The sequence below is a fragment of the Syngnathoides biaculeatus genome, chromosome 8 (genome assembly GCF_019802595.1).
Source record: "Syngnathoides biaculeatus isolate LvHL_M chromosome 8, ASM1980259v1, whole genome shotgun sequence".
Classification (NCBI taxonomy): Eukaryota; Metazoa; Chordata; class Actinopteri; order Syngnathiformes; family Syngnathidae; genus Syngnathoides; species Syngnathoides biaculeatus.
In genome coordinates, this window is record NC_084647.1 from 453,721 (window position 1) to 473,356 (window position 19,636).

Sequence of the window (19,636 nt, forward strand, 5' to 3'; positions counted from 1 at the left end):
CACATCAAGCCCAGCATATCAATTTTAGACACACTGTCGGAATGGAAAGTCATTGGAGGATTTATCCGGTATCCTTGTTATCCTTCCATGCGGTAACTGCAGTGGTGGTTCAGGAAACTACTAGTGGATGAAATGCATTGCATTTAGGTTTAGCAGTGTTACCACTGCAGGAACATAGTACAGTATACTAGTGGGGTTTCTTTCGGCTTGTCCCTTTCGGGGTCGCCACAGCGTGTCATCTCAGATGAACGCACATATGTTTGGCACAATTTTTACGCCGGATGCCCTTCGTACTTGTAGGCAAAAAGCAGCACTAGTCATCACTAAATACAAAACTACGGTATGCCGTTACCAAGCTGTACTGCTTCAAAAATGGCGAGACGAACTAAAAAGTTTGTCGTCCCAGTGGTACGAGTTCAAAAGTTACTATCAAGCCCCGACATAGATTGTTTGTGTTTGCAGCTTTTTATGACAAACGGTGCCTATGAAATAAGCAGCATATTTAAGTTTCTATTTTGCCCTTGTTGTGGACATGTATGTCTATTATGTACAGTTAAGGCATCAACTAGGTTTGATTTTGATTTTTTTTATTGCTTTTTTTTTAGTTCACTCCGTCAATCTGCCAAAAAAATTTATAAGGAACTACTCTTTCATTCTGAAAAATTCCCACTTTCGTTTGTATGATATGATGAGTCAATTGAGCCTTTCCTTATGGATGGATGGATATTATTATTTATTTTTAAATCCATTTTATAACAGGTACATATACCGTTTTTAGCTCCACTGTGATCTGGGAGAGGCAACGGTGAATAAAAATTATTCATCACCATTTTTTGTCAGACCATTACAGATTGCACACATGATTTAAAATAATATTTGCAATGACATAATAATCAATAAAGGTAAAATATTTTCCAAAATAATGTAGTAATTACATGAGCCCCAAAATGGTTTAAAAATTCATTAATAGTCATTATTTATAGCTTATAAGGCCACGGATCTACTGTTTCAGCCCAGAAGAGATAAAATAGTGAAGGTGAAGGTAGCTGCCAAACTAAAATCAGGTTGATACTCCTGGTGAGTGTACAGTATATTTGGTTCCACTAGATGACAGTATAGTGCCAAAAACGCCCTTCCACCGATCCATTTTCTACAGCACAGCACATATCCTCAACTAGGGTCGAAATGCGCGGTACACTCTGAACTACAACCATGCATACTCATATTCGCATCAATGCACAATTTAGGAGTCTTCAATAAATCTCTCGTGCATGTTTTGGGGATGTGGGAGGAAACCTGGGGTAACTGAAGAAAACCCCCACAGGCATGGGCAGAACATGCAAACTCCACATAAGGCAAGGCCAGATTTGATCCCGGGTCCTCAGAACTGTGAGGCAGATGATGTCACCAATGCTTTAAACATTCAATTCAATTTAAAATACAGCCCATTAAACTGCTTGAACTGGTGAATAGTTTTTGACTGTGGTAACTTCACTTCAAGCCTGGAACAAATCAATTGACACGTATTGGTTAAACTAGGAAATTTTACAAGTCAACCAGTATTGCAGAGAGTGAATTGTGTTCACCTTTATCACTCGCCATAAGCTCCATTGAGGTCACAATACGGCAAGCGAGTAAGTATAGTATGTACTGTGCAGTACCGCTTGTCATGTACTGTAAATAAAACCCAAGCAAGCAAGTGATAGCTTTAACCATGAGTTAAATCCATCCAACTTTTTCTACTGAGTGAGAAGCTGCTTCGAACGGGTGTCTCATCACCCAGTGTCTTCCTAGATCACTGACTACTTATCAAACAAGCTCCAGTTTTTGGGTGTGGAGCACCCTGTAGGATGTGGTGATCAGTGATGTTGGCCTACCACAAGGGACTGTTCTGGCTTCATTTCTGTTCACGTTGTACACCTTGGACTTCCAGTACAACTCTGGACCCTCCCATCTGCTGAAGTTCTTGGACGACATTTTTGTGGGCTGATACAGTCAGAATCATCCGGTCCTCAACGCTAGCAAAACTAAGGAGGCAGTTGTGGACTTCAAGAGGATCAGGATCAACACTTAGCCTACCCCATTGTGTGAGTGCGTGCGTGAGTGTTTGCATGCATGTGTGTGTGGGAGGTGGGTGAGATTGTGCAACAGTTCTTGTATTGTATCAACCGGGATGCTGTTTACAAGAAGGGAATAAGCAAAAAGTATTTCCTGATGAAGCTTAGATCTTTCACCGTGTGAACCAGGATGTTAGATATGCGCTTCAATTTAAATGGACTTTTTGACAAATTTTAATCATTTGTCCGAATTCATCACAGTACAGAATCTGTTCTTATCAAAGTGCTAAATGATATAAGGTTGAATACTGACTCAGGAAAGGTGTCAATTTTGGTCTTGTTGGATCTCAGCGTGGCTTTTGATACGGTAGATCACAATATACTGCTAAACAGTTTGGAAACGTGGGTAGGACTAAATGGAATGCTCGTTAAATGGTTTAGGTTTAGGTTTACCTGGAGGAAAGGAGCTACTCTGTGGCCATTGGAGGTCCTCGGTCTTAGCAAATGGCAATGACCTATGGGGTCCCTCAAGGGTCAGTTCTTGGACCTCTCCTATTCAGCTTGTATATGCGAACCTTGGGTCAACTTCTTCAAAACTTTAATTTTGACTACAATAGCTATCCAGATGAGTTATATTTAGCAGTCTCCAGATGGCTACAGTTCCATTGAGTTATTGTGCCACTGTCTAAATCAGATAAATAACTGGATGAGCCAAAATATTCTTCAAGTAAATCACAACAAAACTGAGACAATTGTGTTTGGTAATAAAGAAAAGAGAATTGCTGTTGGTAAACACCTGGACTCCAAAACCTTGGTGTTCTCATTGATTCCGACCTGACATTCAATAATCATATCAAATCAATCACAAAAATGCCTTCTGCCATCTGAAGAGCATATCTAGAGTGAAGACATGTATGTGTCAAGCAGACCAGGAAAAGCTCATCCATGCTTTTATCTCAAGTAGACTTGACTACTGTAATCGTCTTCTGACTGGACTCCCCAAAAAGAGAATTAAAAAGCTGCAGCTCATTCAGAATGCTGCAGCTCACATTCTGATCAAAACAAAGCGGTCAGAGCATATAACGCCAATCCTAAAGTCCTTGCACTGGCTTCCAGTCAGCTTTAGAATAGATTTTAAAGTTCTGGTCTATAAATCACTAAATGATTTAGGTCCTGAATACATGAAAGAAATGCTTACAGAATACAAACCCAGAAGAGCTCTGAGATCGACTGACTCAGGTCAAATAGTGGAGAGCAGAGTCCAAAGCAAACATGGTGAAGCAGCATGTAGCTATTATCTTCTTCTTTGCCTTTCGGCTTGTCCCGTTAGGGGTCGCCACAGTGTGTCATCTCAGATGAAGGCATATTTGTTTGCTGCAGACAAATAGAATAAGTTGCCAACAGAGGTAAGGTCAGCCCCAAGTGTGAATATTTTTAAATCCAGCTTGAAAAATATTTTTTCTCATGCTTTTTAAATATGTCCACTTTTTGATCATATTACTTGCACTGTATGCAATTGTCTTTAATTATCTTTTTCTAAATATTTTGTTTGTCATTTTTATTGTTTTTATCCCGTTTCAAATGTTTTATCTCTTTGTTTTCAAATGCCTTTAATCACGTAAAGCACATTGAGTTACCTCGTTTATGAAATGCACTGTACAAATAAATTTGCTTTGCTTTACCCAACTGAGGTAGCAAGTGCCATTTACTTTGCTGCTGGCTACTATAGAAGAGCACCATTTGCGCAGAAAAAAAAGGATGACTAAAGTCATCAAGAAGGCCACTGACATCCAGCTATCACATTAGGAAGAAAAGAGCAGCATAAAAGGGGTAGGAGGAAAGATTATGGCATATTTTTTCAAATATGCAATCAGAATCATTCCACAATGCTGAAGGGGAGAAATTGACACCACCAGCTTGAAATCTACCCAAAACATGATTTGGATGTCCTCTATTGCAGTAATAATATTGTACCATTTGTCGTCATGCGGATTTGCAGCGGTAATGATGTGGCCTATCCCAGAACTGTTGGCCAGTCAGACGCAGGGAATATAATGTATAGAAAATAAAAACGTTAATACTCACCTTCACTCCAATGGACAATTAAGAGTCTCACAATAAACGATAATAATATTTTTGGAATGTGGGAGTAAACTGGAGTTCATGGAGAAAATACACACAGAGCACAAAGAGACTGTGAGAACTCCACAGAGGAAGACTAGAGTCAAGATTTGAACCCTAAACCTGTGAGACATGCTGACCATGTGTCTATCGTGTAATTTTGAGGCTATTCACATGATATGCTGAAATATAGATTTAAATGAACCAACCCATGAAATACTTGGTTTGAGTATCCCGTCTCGTCATTCCTTCTAATAGTCACAACCTTTGAATCAAACGCCACAATTTATGGTGGTAATTGGCACATTTGCTTTATTTTGAAAACAGACATTGAAACCATTTGTAATTTTTTTTTCCTCACAAGTGGAACTCTTTTGTTAGGTTGAAACTGGACATTGCACTCACTGGAATATAGGAAAGGTTTTTTGTTTGTTTGTTAGCTCATTTGTGTGTTAATCTTTTTTTATGCATTTTTTCTAAACATCTGTCAAGAGTTTTATCCCAATTCATATAAACTGTCATAACAACACCAAAGACATCAAAAAGAAGCCGGCACACCTCTTAAGTTTCTGTAAATGCGAAAAAAGTTCCTCTCGGAGGGAGAGTTCCCATCATGCATCTGGTTCGATGGTTCATGCTACTTGGTCTCATATTTGGTTGGCAGAATATAAATTTTCATGTAATAATACTACGGCATATTTCTACAGTTTATTATATGATCATGGCATTTCAATGGCAACAGGTCCTTTTCTGCAAATGAGGATAAAGACAGTTTGTAATATGTTTGTTATTCAAACTTGAATGACTCAAGCAGAGAAGAGTGTGAGTAAGAGTATTGTCGTATATGTTGGAGTGTACAGCGCCACGACTGGAAATGATACATATTTAAGTCTACATTCTTTTTGACACGATCTGTTTTCAATACACTTGTCTTATGTTTTCGATACACTTGCACTGTATGGAAAACTTTTGAGTTGCATGTTAAAACCAGCTTTTATGTGCATGCACTGGTAGAAGTACAGATTTTGCCTGCAATGCGTAAGAAAGGGCATTGCGACGCAAAGAACGTTGAATTCATTTGGCTCTATGTGTTATATGTGTACATATCCAATTGGGAGTTGAATAATTTACTGCCAAACCCTTTACAATACATAGCAAGAGATGCCAGAAAATCTAATCTTTCTCCTCATCAGCATAACAATCATATTTCAGAATCATCAACAACAACAACATCATCACCACATCGTCAGAGTATAAGCTTGAGCCAAAAAACTTCACACTGGAAACTCCCCCAACATGAGAAAATCATTGCCACACAAAAAATGACAAACAAATAAAAACAGACTGCCTTTGCACTGGGAAGACAAAGAGCAACCTTTTTAGATTTTTGTTTTTCTTCATTCTCTTAATTTCTTCTTTTCGGAGGTTCGACTTTGCCTCAGTCGTCCTTGGACTCGGTGGCCTCTGCGGCCGCATCCGCTGGGGTGTCGCCCTCTTCTTTAGACTCCTCCGAAGCATCTGGGGGAAAGCAAGGGTGAGAGGTAGGAAATACAATACAGAGGAGGGCAAAAAGGGACACTGAAAAATGAACCCGTGAAAAAGAGTTTTCTCATCGCTCGCCTGGAATAATTACAAGACTTTGTCTGGCCCTTAGAGATACTGAGCTTCAGAAATTGCAGTCAAAGAGTCTCGCTGAGTCGACGTGGGATCTGACGTTGCTCAGTGTGGAAGTCGAAAAGTGCCATGTCGGAAATATCAATTCCAATGTAAAGAATGAGAAGAGGACGTGATCCTAATGGGCCCTTGAAATATTTAAACTCGGAGTACCCCAACCTGTCATATCTGAAATCATGTGATGGGCTCAAGGTAAACCACGAGCAGAAACATCTAAAGTTGACACTTTTACGTAGAAGAATGATTCATCGCAAAATGTGTCATTTTCTTGCCGCAACAATCATTTTAAGTGGTATAGGAGCATTTAAATTACAAAATGTGATTTGGAATGCTTGCGTAATAGTTTCCAACTGGAGACGTCGTAGGCCACTGGACAATGAGATCACCCGCTTTTAATAGAAGTACAGACATTGAAGGATGACATCATTGCATTTGAAACCGGGAAGATGTCGTGTGTGTGTGTGTGTGTGTGTGTGTGTGTGTGTGTGTGTGTGTGTGTGTGTGTGTGTGTGTACCCTTCAGAGTCCGTGAAGAGGGAAAAGGGAACTCGAGAAGCAGCCTGATCATGTGTAAATGCTTTTACATAAATGTTTAAGTGTGGCTATGACTTCACACATGATGAGTCATAATACTTAAAGGTAGCATATAATAAGCAGGTGAGCGCAGTCTGCGTCACCATCATTTACTGTATAGACTCGAATTGATCCAAAGATTGCAGATGAGATCATAGTAATGTTGCTTGGGGTGGGTTTATATATATATATATATATATATATATATATATTTTTTTTTTTTTTTTTTAATTTTATTTTTTTATTTTTTTTTTTTTACATGACTTCTCCTAATTGGGTTCAGTTTGGGATTTAGGGTGAGAGGCTAGGCACCACCTGCACTGGTCAGGTTGTGAGCCCTGCAATTGGCAATTCAGGGTGTACCCCACCTCTCAACCAGAGTTAGCAGGGGTCGGCTGCAGCTGACCCGTGAGGACGAGCACTGTGGCAAATAGATGGGTGGATGAAGTCCAGCAAAACACCATCCAATCTGTTTGTTTCTCAAATTATGTCATGACAACATTTTTAATGCTCTGCCGATGACAGTTATCACCGGAATGTACTTCATACTCCAGCTGTCGGTCTATATTTTAGCAATCTAAAAGACATCAAATAACACAGTGTCAATTTTGTGAAACAAAAACCCGCAAAAGAAGTATCTAACAGCACTGCACTTCCCTTAAGTCATTGCCTTGGCTACTGGCAAGTTTTGGAAAATTAGCTCTTTCTGTAATCACCAGATTTGTAAGCGCTCTCACTGCCATGGGGCACATTAAGCCACAATTGCAAGTCCCTGCAATGTATAGTTTTTTCACTGGATCGAGTGAGTCTTTGGGGTAAACTCCAACTCCAGCACCTGGTTTCCCAATGCGGTCTCCAAATAATGTTACCGTGTATGGTGATTTTTCTGACAGTGTCATCAGATGAAGAAGAAAAGCATTTCATGGAAATAAACTATAATTGGTTGATTTACACGATACCTACAACGGTTAATGACAGACAATGTTGACCAGGCACATAATCTAGTCAAATGAGGTTTAAGTACTAGTTTGGTATATTTGTACATACCTTATCGATATTACTCCCCAAAAAAGGTGTAAAACATTTTCACCAATGCCCCCCAAGATTTTTAACTCTTGACATTTTTTTTTAAACATGGCAGTCCCCACTTATTGCTTTTTTTTTCTTTTCTTGTGGTGTACTTGTAAAAGACCAGCACCACACCTTGTAATTGTAGATACCTGCACATGCTTAATATATATTTTTTCCCCGCGTGTATCGGGAAAGTGGGCCTTTGCCGGCTTGGGTTGGAAAGGGGTTCAAGATCAACTATATTTTCTTGATTGCGTGTAGAAGGACTGAAATCCTTATCATGTAGCAGATGGGGTCCAACAGTTCCAAGTGTGTGACAGACATCCCTGGTCTGGCTCGTGACCGTTAAGGATCATTAATCATTCATTTGAATCAGAACACCTGTTATCTGCACTCCGCACTATGCAGGCCAGCTATCCCATCGAGGTGGTAACTATGGCAACGCAGAGACAGTGCTGCTTGGTGACCTAGATTCAGTGTAGCGCTCCAGTTGGTGTGTGTGTGTGTGTGTGTGTGTGCGTGTGTGTGTGTGTGTGTGTGTGTGTGTGTGTGTGTGTGTGTGTGTGTGTGTGTGTGTGTGTGTGTGTGTGTGTGTGTGTTGTGTGTGTGTGTGTGTGTGTGTGTGTGTGTGTGTGTGTGTGTGTGTGTGTGTGCCTCTCGCCCCCCTCCTATTTCAGATTGAGCATGCCCCATAAACTGTATTGTACCTGTCTGACCCAGACAGGAGAACCCATGGACCACAAATAGTAGCTCTGAATTCTGGAGTACTTTTTACAGATTTTACGTGATGTTTTCCATGTTTATAATGGTTAGCAATTTCACTGGGAAGCAAATGTGTGGTGATGTGTGGTGTAATCCCCCAAGTTTGCTATACAAAGAGCCTTGTGGGTTTGGCTAGTAATATAAATCAATTTTTTTTCATTGGTCAGTGGGGTATTTATGATTGAACCCTATGACCTCTGCATGGTAGCTAGCGTTGGGGAGTAATTAATTAACTAATTGCATGATAAGATGATTTAATTACAAAATGTATGCAATTACAATCAAATCCATTGACAGTAGAAAATGTGGGATGAAATTCCAGTTTCGTTTGGAAATTTCTATGATCACAGTGTTTTTACATTACATTACATTAGAAAAATAGGATTTTCCCTCTCTGTTCATGTGCCATTCTGCCATAGTCTCAAACATGGCATAACATGATCTTAACGCACCACCTTGTGTAATTAGTCCATCCATTCTCTGAGCTGCTTAACCTCACAAGCGTCACAGAAGTGCTGGAGCCTATTCCAGCGCTCATCAGGCAGGAGGCTGGGTACACCCTTAACTGGTTGCCAGCCAATCGCAGGGCTCATGTAGACGGACAACACGCGCACTCACAAACCCATGCAGGCATGTGGAGAACATGCAAATAGCACATAGGCGAGTCTGGAATTTGAACCCCGGTCCTCAGAACTGTGAGGACAACGCTCTAACCAGTTGCTCCACAGTGCCGCCTGGTGTTAGTTTATCTGAAATTTTAAACAGGATTCTCGGGTTTTAATCAAGAGGAAACACCGAAAGGTCCTGCTGATGCATCCATCCATCCATTCATTTTCTTCAACACTGATCCTCACGAGGGTTGTGGGGAGTGCTGGAGCCTATCCCAGCTGTCAACAAGCAGGAGGCAGGGTACACCCTGAACTGGTTGCCAGCCAATCGCAGGGCACATTGAGACAAACAGCCACACTCATATGGAATGTAGGAAGAAACCGGAGTGCCCGTAGGAAACCCACGCGGGCACAGGGAGAACATGCAAACTCCACACAAGCGGGTCTGGGATTGAACCCGAGACCTCAGAACTGTGAGGCCAAAGCTTTACCAGCTGAGGCACTTTGCCGCCTCCTGCTGATGCATCCTTTCAAAATTAAGAAAAGTAATCAAAATGTAATAAAATGTTATTAGTTACATTACTTTGAGGAAGTAACTGAAATAGTTACTGTGTGTTACATTTTCAGCAGGTTATCTTGAAAATGTAACCAACTTCATTTCCATAGTCATCTTTCCAACACTTTTAGTAACAGGTCCATACGAGTTCCCTGCCAAATTTTCTTTTTTGTTTATCTATTATTCATGATAACAAGATTAGTTATTTCTGTTCCCCTTCTTTGCCTTATCTGCATGAAGTTTACATCTTGCAGGATGTCTTTTCCAATGTGGTGTCTTCTTCAACATCTATCCAGTATTAACCAGGATCGGCCTACCAGAAATCTTTAAATCTTTCAGATATCGCAAAGAGCTGTCTGCTATGTTACCTCCCATGTGTACCACAGGGAAGTCCATCTAATATTTTTGCTGAGGATTTTAATTGCGGAATATCAAAGATCAATCATACTGTATGAGTCGTTGAATTCAGTAACTCTTTCAGTGGCATTCAAATGTACCTGTGAGTTTTGCAGTAAGGCAATCGAGGTGTTGTTTTTGTATGTGCGTGTGTTAGTGTGCATCTGTGTGTGTTCATTTTCTTAGCAAGAACCATTACCAACAACAATTCCCACCTTTATTTTTTGTTTGGTCGAGCTCCTCTTTCTCAGCTGGCACGCTGACAGCAGCAGGCACGTCGGCTTGTCTGGCCTCCTCCTCTGTCTCCTCCACCTTCTCCTCCACCGTGGCTGCGGCGGGAATCTTGACTGCAGCAGCCGGGCCCTCCACCTCTTTGGGCTTCTCTTCTGCTGTCTCCTCGGCCTTCGGATCCTCTTTTGGGGGCTCGGAGGACGGCGTGGCGGAGATGGTGCCAGGTGCCGCCCCTGCAGGAGACGTGGCCACTCCTGCAGGAGAGGGAGCGGCGGCTGCTGGTGAGTTAGCAGGCTTTTCTGCCACTGGGCTTTTGGCTTGGCTCGTATCCTCTTCCTTTTTTCCCTTCTCTTCTGCGCCATCCCCCTCCTCAGCTGGGGACCCTTCTGCTTTCTTCACCTCATCGCCACGTTCTGTCGCTTCTTCTGCAGGAGCAGGATTGTCTCCATCCTTCTCGTCCTCTCCATCTTTCATCTTTTTCCGAGTTATGTGTCCACGGAAGCTGGCCTGTATTTTGGTCGCGGCCTTATGAGCCTTGTCTTCAGGTTTGTTGGTGGTCCCATCCTGCTCAATCTTCTGGTCCACATCCTCATTTTTTTCCACCTGGCCACCAAGAAAGAAGTTATGTTGAAATTGACTGGGGTAAAAAAAAATGTGGTGACCAGCATGGAAATGTAAAAAAAATAAATAAAAAGATAAAAATCAAGTATTCTATAAAGTGGTGGAGCATATTGTCATGCTGGCATACCTTATTATTTACCTTATAGGTAAATAATGAATTGAGTTGAAAGTTCAGAGGAGACAAAAGGCTAGAGGTATATGCTTTAAAATGAAATAAGAACAGGTGTTAGTGAACTGGAAAATTGATAAGCCTGATATAGAAATACTGCACATGTTGGGTCAAGGTTCCGGGGCTAGATCAGAAAAAAATGCAAGTGTAGGACGGGATGAGGACCATGGTTAGGAGAAGGACAAGGAGTTATTAAAAGCGCACCATTGTATTACCTTTGCTTACTGGATCCAAAGTTGTCCATCAAATTGTGGGTTGTGTTATGAGTCATTTTATCATCTAATGAAAAGAAGTCAAATTAAATAAAGGAAAAAATGATGAGCACTGAAAATGCAAAACAAAATGTTACAGTACATTCAAAAGAAATAAGCAAACAAATTTCGCTTAAATATTATTTGAACCAATCAAAAGCATCGAATGTACACATTAAAAGATGTGAATAAGCAACATCGAGCAAACGCAAATTATGCATGCAAGCAGTGCAACAAAAGGCCAAATGATAAAGATGCAGACTCAATTGTTTTTTTCATTTTTCTTTTTTTTTTTATTGATTCCAGTCTGTCCAGTTAGCAATGATTTCTAATAAGATTCCAATTTTAAAATTTCATGTGCTTTTTGATGCCAATGTGAATCATGAAAATTACGGAAATGACAAAGATTAAAATGTCCAAATAGCGATAAGGCATCTTTACGCTGTACACTAACATTCCCTATTATCCTCTTAATGAAAAAAAAATCTAATTTTGTGAAAAAGTTGTTTTTTAAAATAATGAGTCACTCTCCATTGTTTGATAAAAGTAAATCTTTCTATAGCTCCATCTTATTGCGGCTGCTAGGGAACCAACCGCCTGCTTGAATTTCCTCAGCATTGCCTACCGTGTCCCTTCCAACCATCAAAGGTTACCTTGGCAACCAGAGTGCTAACTCATCACAGTGCTGTCTCCTGCTTGGTGCAATGAAAGACTGCCCTGATAGGGAGTGTATCTGACCGACCTCTTGCCAGCCATAAATCAGGGGGCGCAATCAGCTTGGCTAAGTAGGCCTTCTGTGCGAGGTAGTGTCAGAGGGCAGTGGAGCACAAGGGTGGGGGAGTTGTCAAGCGGCTGTGGGAGTTCTTTCTTTTTACCACTTCCATCAGTCTATAGCTGCAGTGTTCCACTGGAGGTCGTCACTTAAAGCCCAGTAATGTGACGTCAAAAGGCAACAGTCCAGTTTCCTGGTTCTCTTTTATGAGGTCATTGCAATACATAAAGGGTTGAAGTGAGACAACGGCGCCAGTCTGCCAGCACATCCGTATGACAGGATTTAGGAGGGGCAGGCCCTGAAACCAACATGTCATCTTCAGGGTCACCGTGTCAGCTCAATATTACAGCAGCAACGACAAGGTGCAGCTGCACATCCAGATCCACAGAGGATGTAAAATGGATGTCGTCTGATCGGCTACTTCTTAATACAACCAATTCAGCTTGGTGGTATAAAAAAATATTACACAAAGCTCAGGAGAATGGCTGTACATACAGTATCTTTCTTGGCGATAAGATCAAGTAGTACTGCTAACAACCAGCTGTGTGTAATATGCAAGGTCCCCGATGACTTATTGGGCCTTTTAATACGACTGAGCTCATTGGTGCTTACATTTGCCAAAACTTGACCCAAGCACTTAACTCTAAGTAGAATTACTTACTGACGGCATACAATGAATCAGGGAGAGAAAGAGACAAGCAACGGACGAGGGTGTCTGGGAATATGGTGACATGACATCATTATTGGACCGGAGAGGGTTGTCAGCTACTTTGGAGATTGGGGTGTGTGAGTGCAAATGTAATAACGTGCCAGCAGTGATCTCATACGGTTTTATGAGGATGAAGGGGAAGATTATCATCCTGCTTTGACTGCGTTTGTGGCATCATCATTTGCATTATTGATACTGATTTGTTTCCGTTTCAAAATGCTTGACTTACTTTCTTTGGACTTTTGTGATTTACTGCATGGATGATTTATCAAAACTTTGCTAAATTATACAATATATTAGCAAAAATTGATCTTCCTAGTGTCTAAAATATGCAATGATAAAATGTTGTGTGGACGTTATATTTAAAAAGATGTAGTCAGTGTCTCGCATTTAGTGTGCACCACCTCAAAACCCCTCACTGCACATTTGCTTCTTGGGACTGCTAGTTGGACCCTGGTCACGTCCACTCCTGCGGGCCCGATTCACCAGTATCTGTGCGGCACACATTTTCATTCAAAAATCCACCCATGGCTGCAAGCAGGCCGCTCCCATCACACGAGGCTACCGCTTTACGCTGATGACTTAGCAGTACGATGATATATTTGCACTTTTGGGTTAATGAAAGGAATTCTTTCCATGTTTTTCCTGACCAAAAATGGCCGTGGTCCCACCCAGAATGTAGATACATCAATGGAGCGCAATATGAATATATCGCTTTTCATTATGATTATGCAATCTACATACAAGAGCTGCGATGCGAGAAAAATTACAAGCTGATTACATTAGAGCGGGTGACAAGCAAACAGCCATTCTCTCGTCTAGGAAATAAATGCACGACATTGATCAAATGAACCACCTGACTTTGTCTTGTAATAAATGTCAGGATGTGTTGAGCACATAATCTGACCACTGGATATCTCTATTACTTATGCAGTCTGTCCGCCTCTGCCCTTGGGTGGGCACCAGCTGTCGTGAGAACCACACCCAGAGTCATTGGCTATGGATCTATGACCACAAACGCATGCACACACATACACGCACAGATGCCCCATACCCCCCCGCCCCCGCACCCACACACACACACACACACACACACACACACACAACGGTCAGATAGTCACAATCCACTGCCTTCTCAGTGTCTCGTTGCCAGTGCCATGAGGGAGTCATTTCAGATAGGGGAAGGAAAGGATGGGACTGTTGTGTATGAGACTGAATGAGGGTTTACCTGCCATGGAAACACGATCACGTTGGGTACGTGGTTGAGCCTTTTATCACCATGCTACTCAGTCTAGTCCAGTGCAACTTCCTTTTTTTTACTTTTTTTAAGCATAAAGTAGATCTGTTTAATTTGTGATTCTTAGATATTTCTGTCAGACCTGCCATTTGCTTTCAAGAACAAGTGCCTGTTTGATTTCAGTTATACTGATGGAGAAATGATCCAGACACGAATCCACCGCTGAACATCTGCTCCTTGCTGTCTGTGCTGTCTTTTTCTGACCACAGCAGCCATCCTTCCATTCATTCTCTTTCTCTCTCTCAATCTCCCTCTCTCCTCTCCCTGTCTCGCTCACCCAGGCAGACTCAGCGTAGCACCACACCCTTGTTGCCAACTATCTCCTGCAGATGAGTCTGTTCAGGTGGCTGCCATCGCCGCACCACCCCACAGTTTTGGCCATCCATCAGCACACGATGTTACAGGATGCACGGCTTCTTTTACGATGAAGCTCGGCGGCAACTAATATGCGGCCATATGCCAGCGTCGTTACATCCTCTGGAGCAGCCTTTAATTCAATTACACCAACTCACTGTCTGAACAAAGGCTCTGCAATCGTCACTGATCTGACAGGGGAGCAAGGGATGAGCAGAGCTGCAGGTGGGGGAGGAGAGGAAAAGGATGGCTGGACACAATGTAGTGGCCACGGGAAAATGGAAGAACAGGCAATGTGGGGGCTGTGGCTCACACTCCAGCTAAGATGCTTGAACTCAGTTTAAGAGGAGATAAATGGCAGGTGGGTCTTATGGTTTGAAATGGAGGCAGACATGACAGGCAGGTGTGGTCTTGGTATGAAGATTAATGCTTAAAAAAATGGTGGTGATGGGCAGAGATGAAAAGAAGCTATTAGGTTGAATTCCATTCATGTTGGAATTTTGATGGGACCTGGACCAGAAAAGGACCTGGTCAATTAAACCTAATCCAACTTTTTTTTCCCCACCAAAAATAAAGGTTACTCTTTGGATTATGTACGGTTTGATTAGCAAGTGGATCCAAAGACAAAAGCCACTCCCATAGCACATAATGCTTCACAATAGCAGCATCCATTGCAACAATTGTTCAACAGAAAATTTGGGATCTTTTTGAAAAGATTTGTCATTCATCCGGCAAAGCAGGTATTTGGAGATGCCTGAGATGGTGGTTCGTGTCTAATAGTGGCACTCAAGCATGAAGCAGCCTTCAGTGGGGAAAGCTGGCACAAAAAAAGAAAAAAAGAAAAAAAGCCGGTGCCTCACCCACCACATGGCCGCAGTGTGCAGCATGCCGGCTTTTTCCCCCTCCAAGCTTCCGCCCCTTCTTTCCCACCTCCTACAAATATCATCCCTCGTTCTGCCACCACCAGTTTAATTTCCTTTTCTCCCTTCCTGCACCCACTCCACCTCCATTACCTTCCCCGATACACTGAAAATTATTTCACCTCCACCTCCTTCCTCCCTCCTTGCACCTTTTTATGCACCTACAGCACACTGAAAATGTTCAGCTAGGTAATCCAGCTATGTTTCTTATGACTCTTGTTGCCTCCCTCACTGTCTTCTGCCTTTTCTGCTCTTCTTTCAGCTGTCATGCCTTTTACTTAATTTCTGTCTTCCGCCTGCCACAGTCAATATGACTCATCCAGAAATTAACTAAGCAATCAAAGTGCCATCCAAATCTCGTATGTCATGAGTCCTATTTAAGTGCATTCACGTTTGATCGATTCAAATGTATTGATTTCGGAGGAGAAATGATTCTTGTCAGTCAAAAAAAGAAATCTCCACAATGGCGAGAGCGCTGGTGAGCACCTCTTTCTTGTCCACTATTTGGATCCACCCATTTCCATGCAGCACCTTGTCTGTGTTTTTTTTTTTTTTTTTTAAATTCTACCTAACACCACCCTTTCACACCCTCTAAATGAGTGCACACTTCATCGTACCCTCCACTGGCAGCATCCACTCATAGTGCTGGAGGGCTATGATAATCTATTTAGAGTCATTTATTCCCATTGTAATCCCCCAAGGCCGCTCACATGATGGTGCTGCTCATTCATTCCGCACCCCACCCTTTTTTTTCTCCTCCTCACAGTGGAACTGTACTTTTTGGGGTGTTACCCCCTTAATTCTCAAGACAATAGAAAGTATGATTTAATCGTCCTGTCAAGGCGTAGTTTAGCAACGCGCTGAAGTTTGCTGCAATTTATATGAGCAATGATGGATTGTGTTGAATTCAACCAAGCTCTTGAATTAAAGGGGGTTGTGAAGCTATCAAGTGTCTCTCGATATTTTTTCACTTTTAACAAGTGCATGATCAATAAGAGGGGATGCCACTCCAGATCAAATTACGGTCTTCAAGAGAAAATACAGTAGTAGGTCTGAGAGGTACGGTAGCGGCATCCATTCATGGAGGACAATCACATCCACAAGGCGTGTCTGTGCTCTCTGGAGAGAAACAACTACGAAGACAAAGTGGGCCCCCAAGTCCAAATAATTTGCATCACCATCTTGCATAACTCCCGACTGACAGCAAAGGAATACTCACAAAGTTCAAAGTTGAGATGCAGCATTTTTGTCACAAGATAGAGCTGAAATTGAAATGGATGAAGCAAATCAGAGCAGTTTACCGGTTTGGTTCTTCTTATGCAGCACAGCATAGTTGTTGTCGTAGTATCCTCCCGTTTTTCTTCTCTGCTTCTTTCTTTCCCTTTTCCTTCTTCTCTCACCCCTCTCTCTTGCTCTCTTTCTCCCTCTCTCTCTCCCGATTGATTTCGTGCACACACACACACACACGCACACACACACTTTCTCTCTCTCTCTCTCTCTCTCTCTCTCTCTCTCTCTCTGTCTCTCTCTCTCTCTCTTACACACTCTCTTTCTCTTTCTCTCGCACTCTCTGGCTGTATCAACAGCTATGCTGCCCAGTGCATTTACTCTTACCAGCCTGCACATACACGCTCTCTTCAGTCAGTCTGCCTGGTTGGATCTCTCTCTCTCTCTCTCTCTCTCTCTCTCTCTCTCTCTCTCTCTCTCTCTCTCTCTCTCTCTCTCTCTCTCTCTTTGCCTGACAATGACTATGAGCTCGCTCTTTAAAACCCCACCCTTTGCCTAACTCCTTCCATCCCTCAGTCCTGCCTTTACACTATCCCCCACTTCCTTTTTCACCTTTTCTACATCATAAAAACACCTATTTTAAATCAGCCCTCCTCTTTTTTCACATCTCCTCCCCTTTCACGCAAGCTACGGCAAAAACCTTAACCCCACCTGCAATAATAAGGCCAAGACGAGACAGATAGACAACAGTCACACTCACAATCACACCGAGGGGAAATTTAGACTGTCCAATTATTGTTGCATGTTTTTTGGGATGTGGAAGGAAATCAGAGTGCCCTGAGGAAAAACCACGCAGGCACAGGGAGAACATGCAAACTCCACACAGGCGGGCCTGGGATTTGAACCCTGGTCCTCAGAAATGTGAGGCCAACACTCCACAGCTGAAGCACTGTGCCGCTTCAATGTTTTAGTATGAATATATATAATTTCTCCTTTCTATAATACTGCTCCACTTTTTCACACAGTAAGGCTTCTTTTTTTTTTTCTCAATAGAGGCTTTTGCAAATGGATTGTGCCTTCTCCTCTTGTACAGGCTGCCTCTCAGGCTATGTAGAATGCACTGTGTGGATTTCAGATTAGCGTTAGCACAACATCCAAATTGCCAAGGCAATGCCGAAATCATGTTTCCTGTAACCACCAGCATCTGCACTTGCCAGTAGAGAAATGTGAAAGTGAGCAGTGATGATACCTCATGCATGCATGAATACACGCACAGCACTCTCAGGACACGTCACCCGCACCAGCATCCCACCAACCCAGCCCCCATGCCCAGTGCGCTGTTCTCATGGAAACACAAGCAGATAGACTTGGAGAGCAGAGGAGGAGGAGTGAGTTTCTGTGCGTTTGAGAAAGAGAGTAAAGGATGAAGGTAGAAGAAGGATGCAAGAGGATCGGGTGTGGCCAATTTGTCCCCCTCCTTCCCCTATTTTTTTTCCTCCCACTCAGCTCACATTTTGCACACAAGTCTCATTTAAAGTGCATTCATTTATCCCCACAACTATGTTTCCAATCATTAGTGTACAGTAAGGTTGACAAACACCCGTTCTTTGTTTGTCTTGCATCAAACTAACACTGTAGTGTCACATGAGTCCCCACCCCCACTTCCACATGACTCAGTACCAGTAGATGCTACAGAGACAAAAAAGAGGGTGAGGTATGAAACAAGTTGTGCTATTTGTCTTCCCTTTTATGGGATGAATCCAGATGCACGTCACTGAGAGGAAACTATTGACCTGCGTCCCTGAGCCACAACCTTCTCTCGTTGCTATTGTGTTGCCACACAAGTCTGGTACGATCAGGTTGCTCCTCATTATGTCACGTTCTTATGCAGCATATGTGACATTTATAGTATAATGCATCATTTTTACAAGGACTCATTTCTTTACATTGCACAGTAGGCGCATGTACACATAGACACCATGTTGTGCTCGACCACTGACCCTTTTGGCATGGATAACAAATAGGGAGGGCGGTTTTGCTGTTTGACGGTCATTTTTATTATTATTTTTTTTGGTGAGAATTGGAAATATACTCTCTCTCACCTTAATTTCTTTACGGTTGATGAGAGGAACTTAAAATGGTGACTTGTGCTGACCACCACCTAACATGAGTTTGAATGTTGTTGCTCAATTCTGAACACACACATCTCCATTTATTAGCGGGTGTGTGCACTTGTGCAACCACATCATCTCTGTTGTTTATTTTTATTTCCCTTCTGTTTTTTTTTGTTTGTTTTGTTTTGTTTTTGCAATTTAGTTTTACAGGTAGCAGATTAATCAAGTGGATTTTTTTTATGGAGGGTAAGGAGTACTTACTTACTAAGGACTAACTCACTCAAGGACTTACAATATTTACCTTAAATATTTATGAGGTAAAGTGAACATTTTCAACTTCATCTGTAGTCCAGACTGTGAGCTGTTTGAAAACACTGCATGGGTGATGTCATGTAATTAAGTACTCCCAAACCAACCTCCCGCCCATTAATCACCCACAGTTTTGTCGATAAAAGTTTGCATCATCTTCTCACCTTTTCTCACTCTTCGCGTCAAAATTATGATGGTGGGAGCAACAACATGTGTGGGTGTGTGTTTATTCCCCCAGTTTGAAACTGCCACTCAATTTCCTATTTCCATACATGTACACACACACACACACACACACACATAGAGTAACAGTAGAGTAACTTAGTTAGTTTTAAGATCAAGTAATCAGTAACCATGTTACTTTTTCAAGATAACTTTGGGGAAACTGTTGAATACCCCACAACCCCTTCCACAATTCTGTGTACATGACTCTTCCACAGACATGTGACATTACCAATACACAACATGTACAAGCATTCAGAACAGGCATTCTATATTCCCGTGTTCCCCAACCAGGGGCGTAAGTAACCCTGCGGGTACACCGGCGCATTGCAGCGGGTCACGGAATACATATAGCCATGTTACATATTTTAAAAATTGAACTGTAATCCATTACAGTTACTGAAATAAGACATTCACATTACATGCACATTTCTTAAACATTCTGATCATTTTACAGGATTCCATTTTTTTTAATGTGGTGAGAGAAGTTGTTTTGAGGACTCGTCTGTTTTTGCGCTCAGGGGTTGGCCAACCTTGTTAGGGGTTTACCAGAGCAACAAGTGAGCAAATGGAAAGCTAAAAAAAAGCTAAATGGACTGCAGACAGAGTGGCCACTGGCTGAA

The 19,636-nt window shown here is 42.1% G+C and overlaps 1 protein-coding gene across 1 annotated transcript; it reads right to left on the reverse strand.

The window, feature by feature from the left end:
- Nucleotides 1-4,474: 4,474 nt before the first annotated feature.
- Nucleotides 4,475-16,794, reverse strand: gap43 (growth associated protein 43). Its single transcript, XM_061827335.1, has 3 exons — nt 16,443-16,794; nt 10,033-10,651; nt 4,475-5,696 (listed from the first exon to the last, which is right to left on the reverse strand). The coding sequence occupies exons 1-3, from the start codon at nt 16,470-16,472 to the stop codon at nt 5,617-5,619; spliced, it is 729 nt and encodes a 242-aa protein (XP_061683319.1). The 5' UTR covers nt 16,473-16,794; the 3' UTR covers nt 4,475-5,616.
- Between the last annotated feature and the right edge of the window lie 2,842 nt (nt 16,795-19,636).

Coding starts and splice junctions, on each gene's coding strand:
- gap43 (XM_061827335.1), bottom strand. CDS start 16,472: ATGCTGTGCTGCATAAGAAGAACCAAACCG. Junction 10,652..16,442: donor GCATAAGAAGAACCAAACCG/GTAAACTGCTCT, acceptor CTTGGTGGCCAG/GTGGAAAAAAATGAGGATGT. Junction 5,697..10,032: donor CGACCAAACAAAAAATAAAG/GTGGGAATTGTT, acceptor GCTTTCCCCCAG/ATGCTTCGGAGGAGTCTAAA.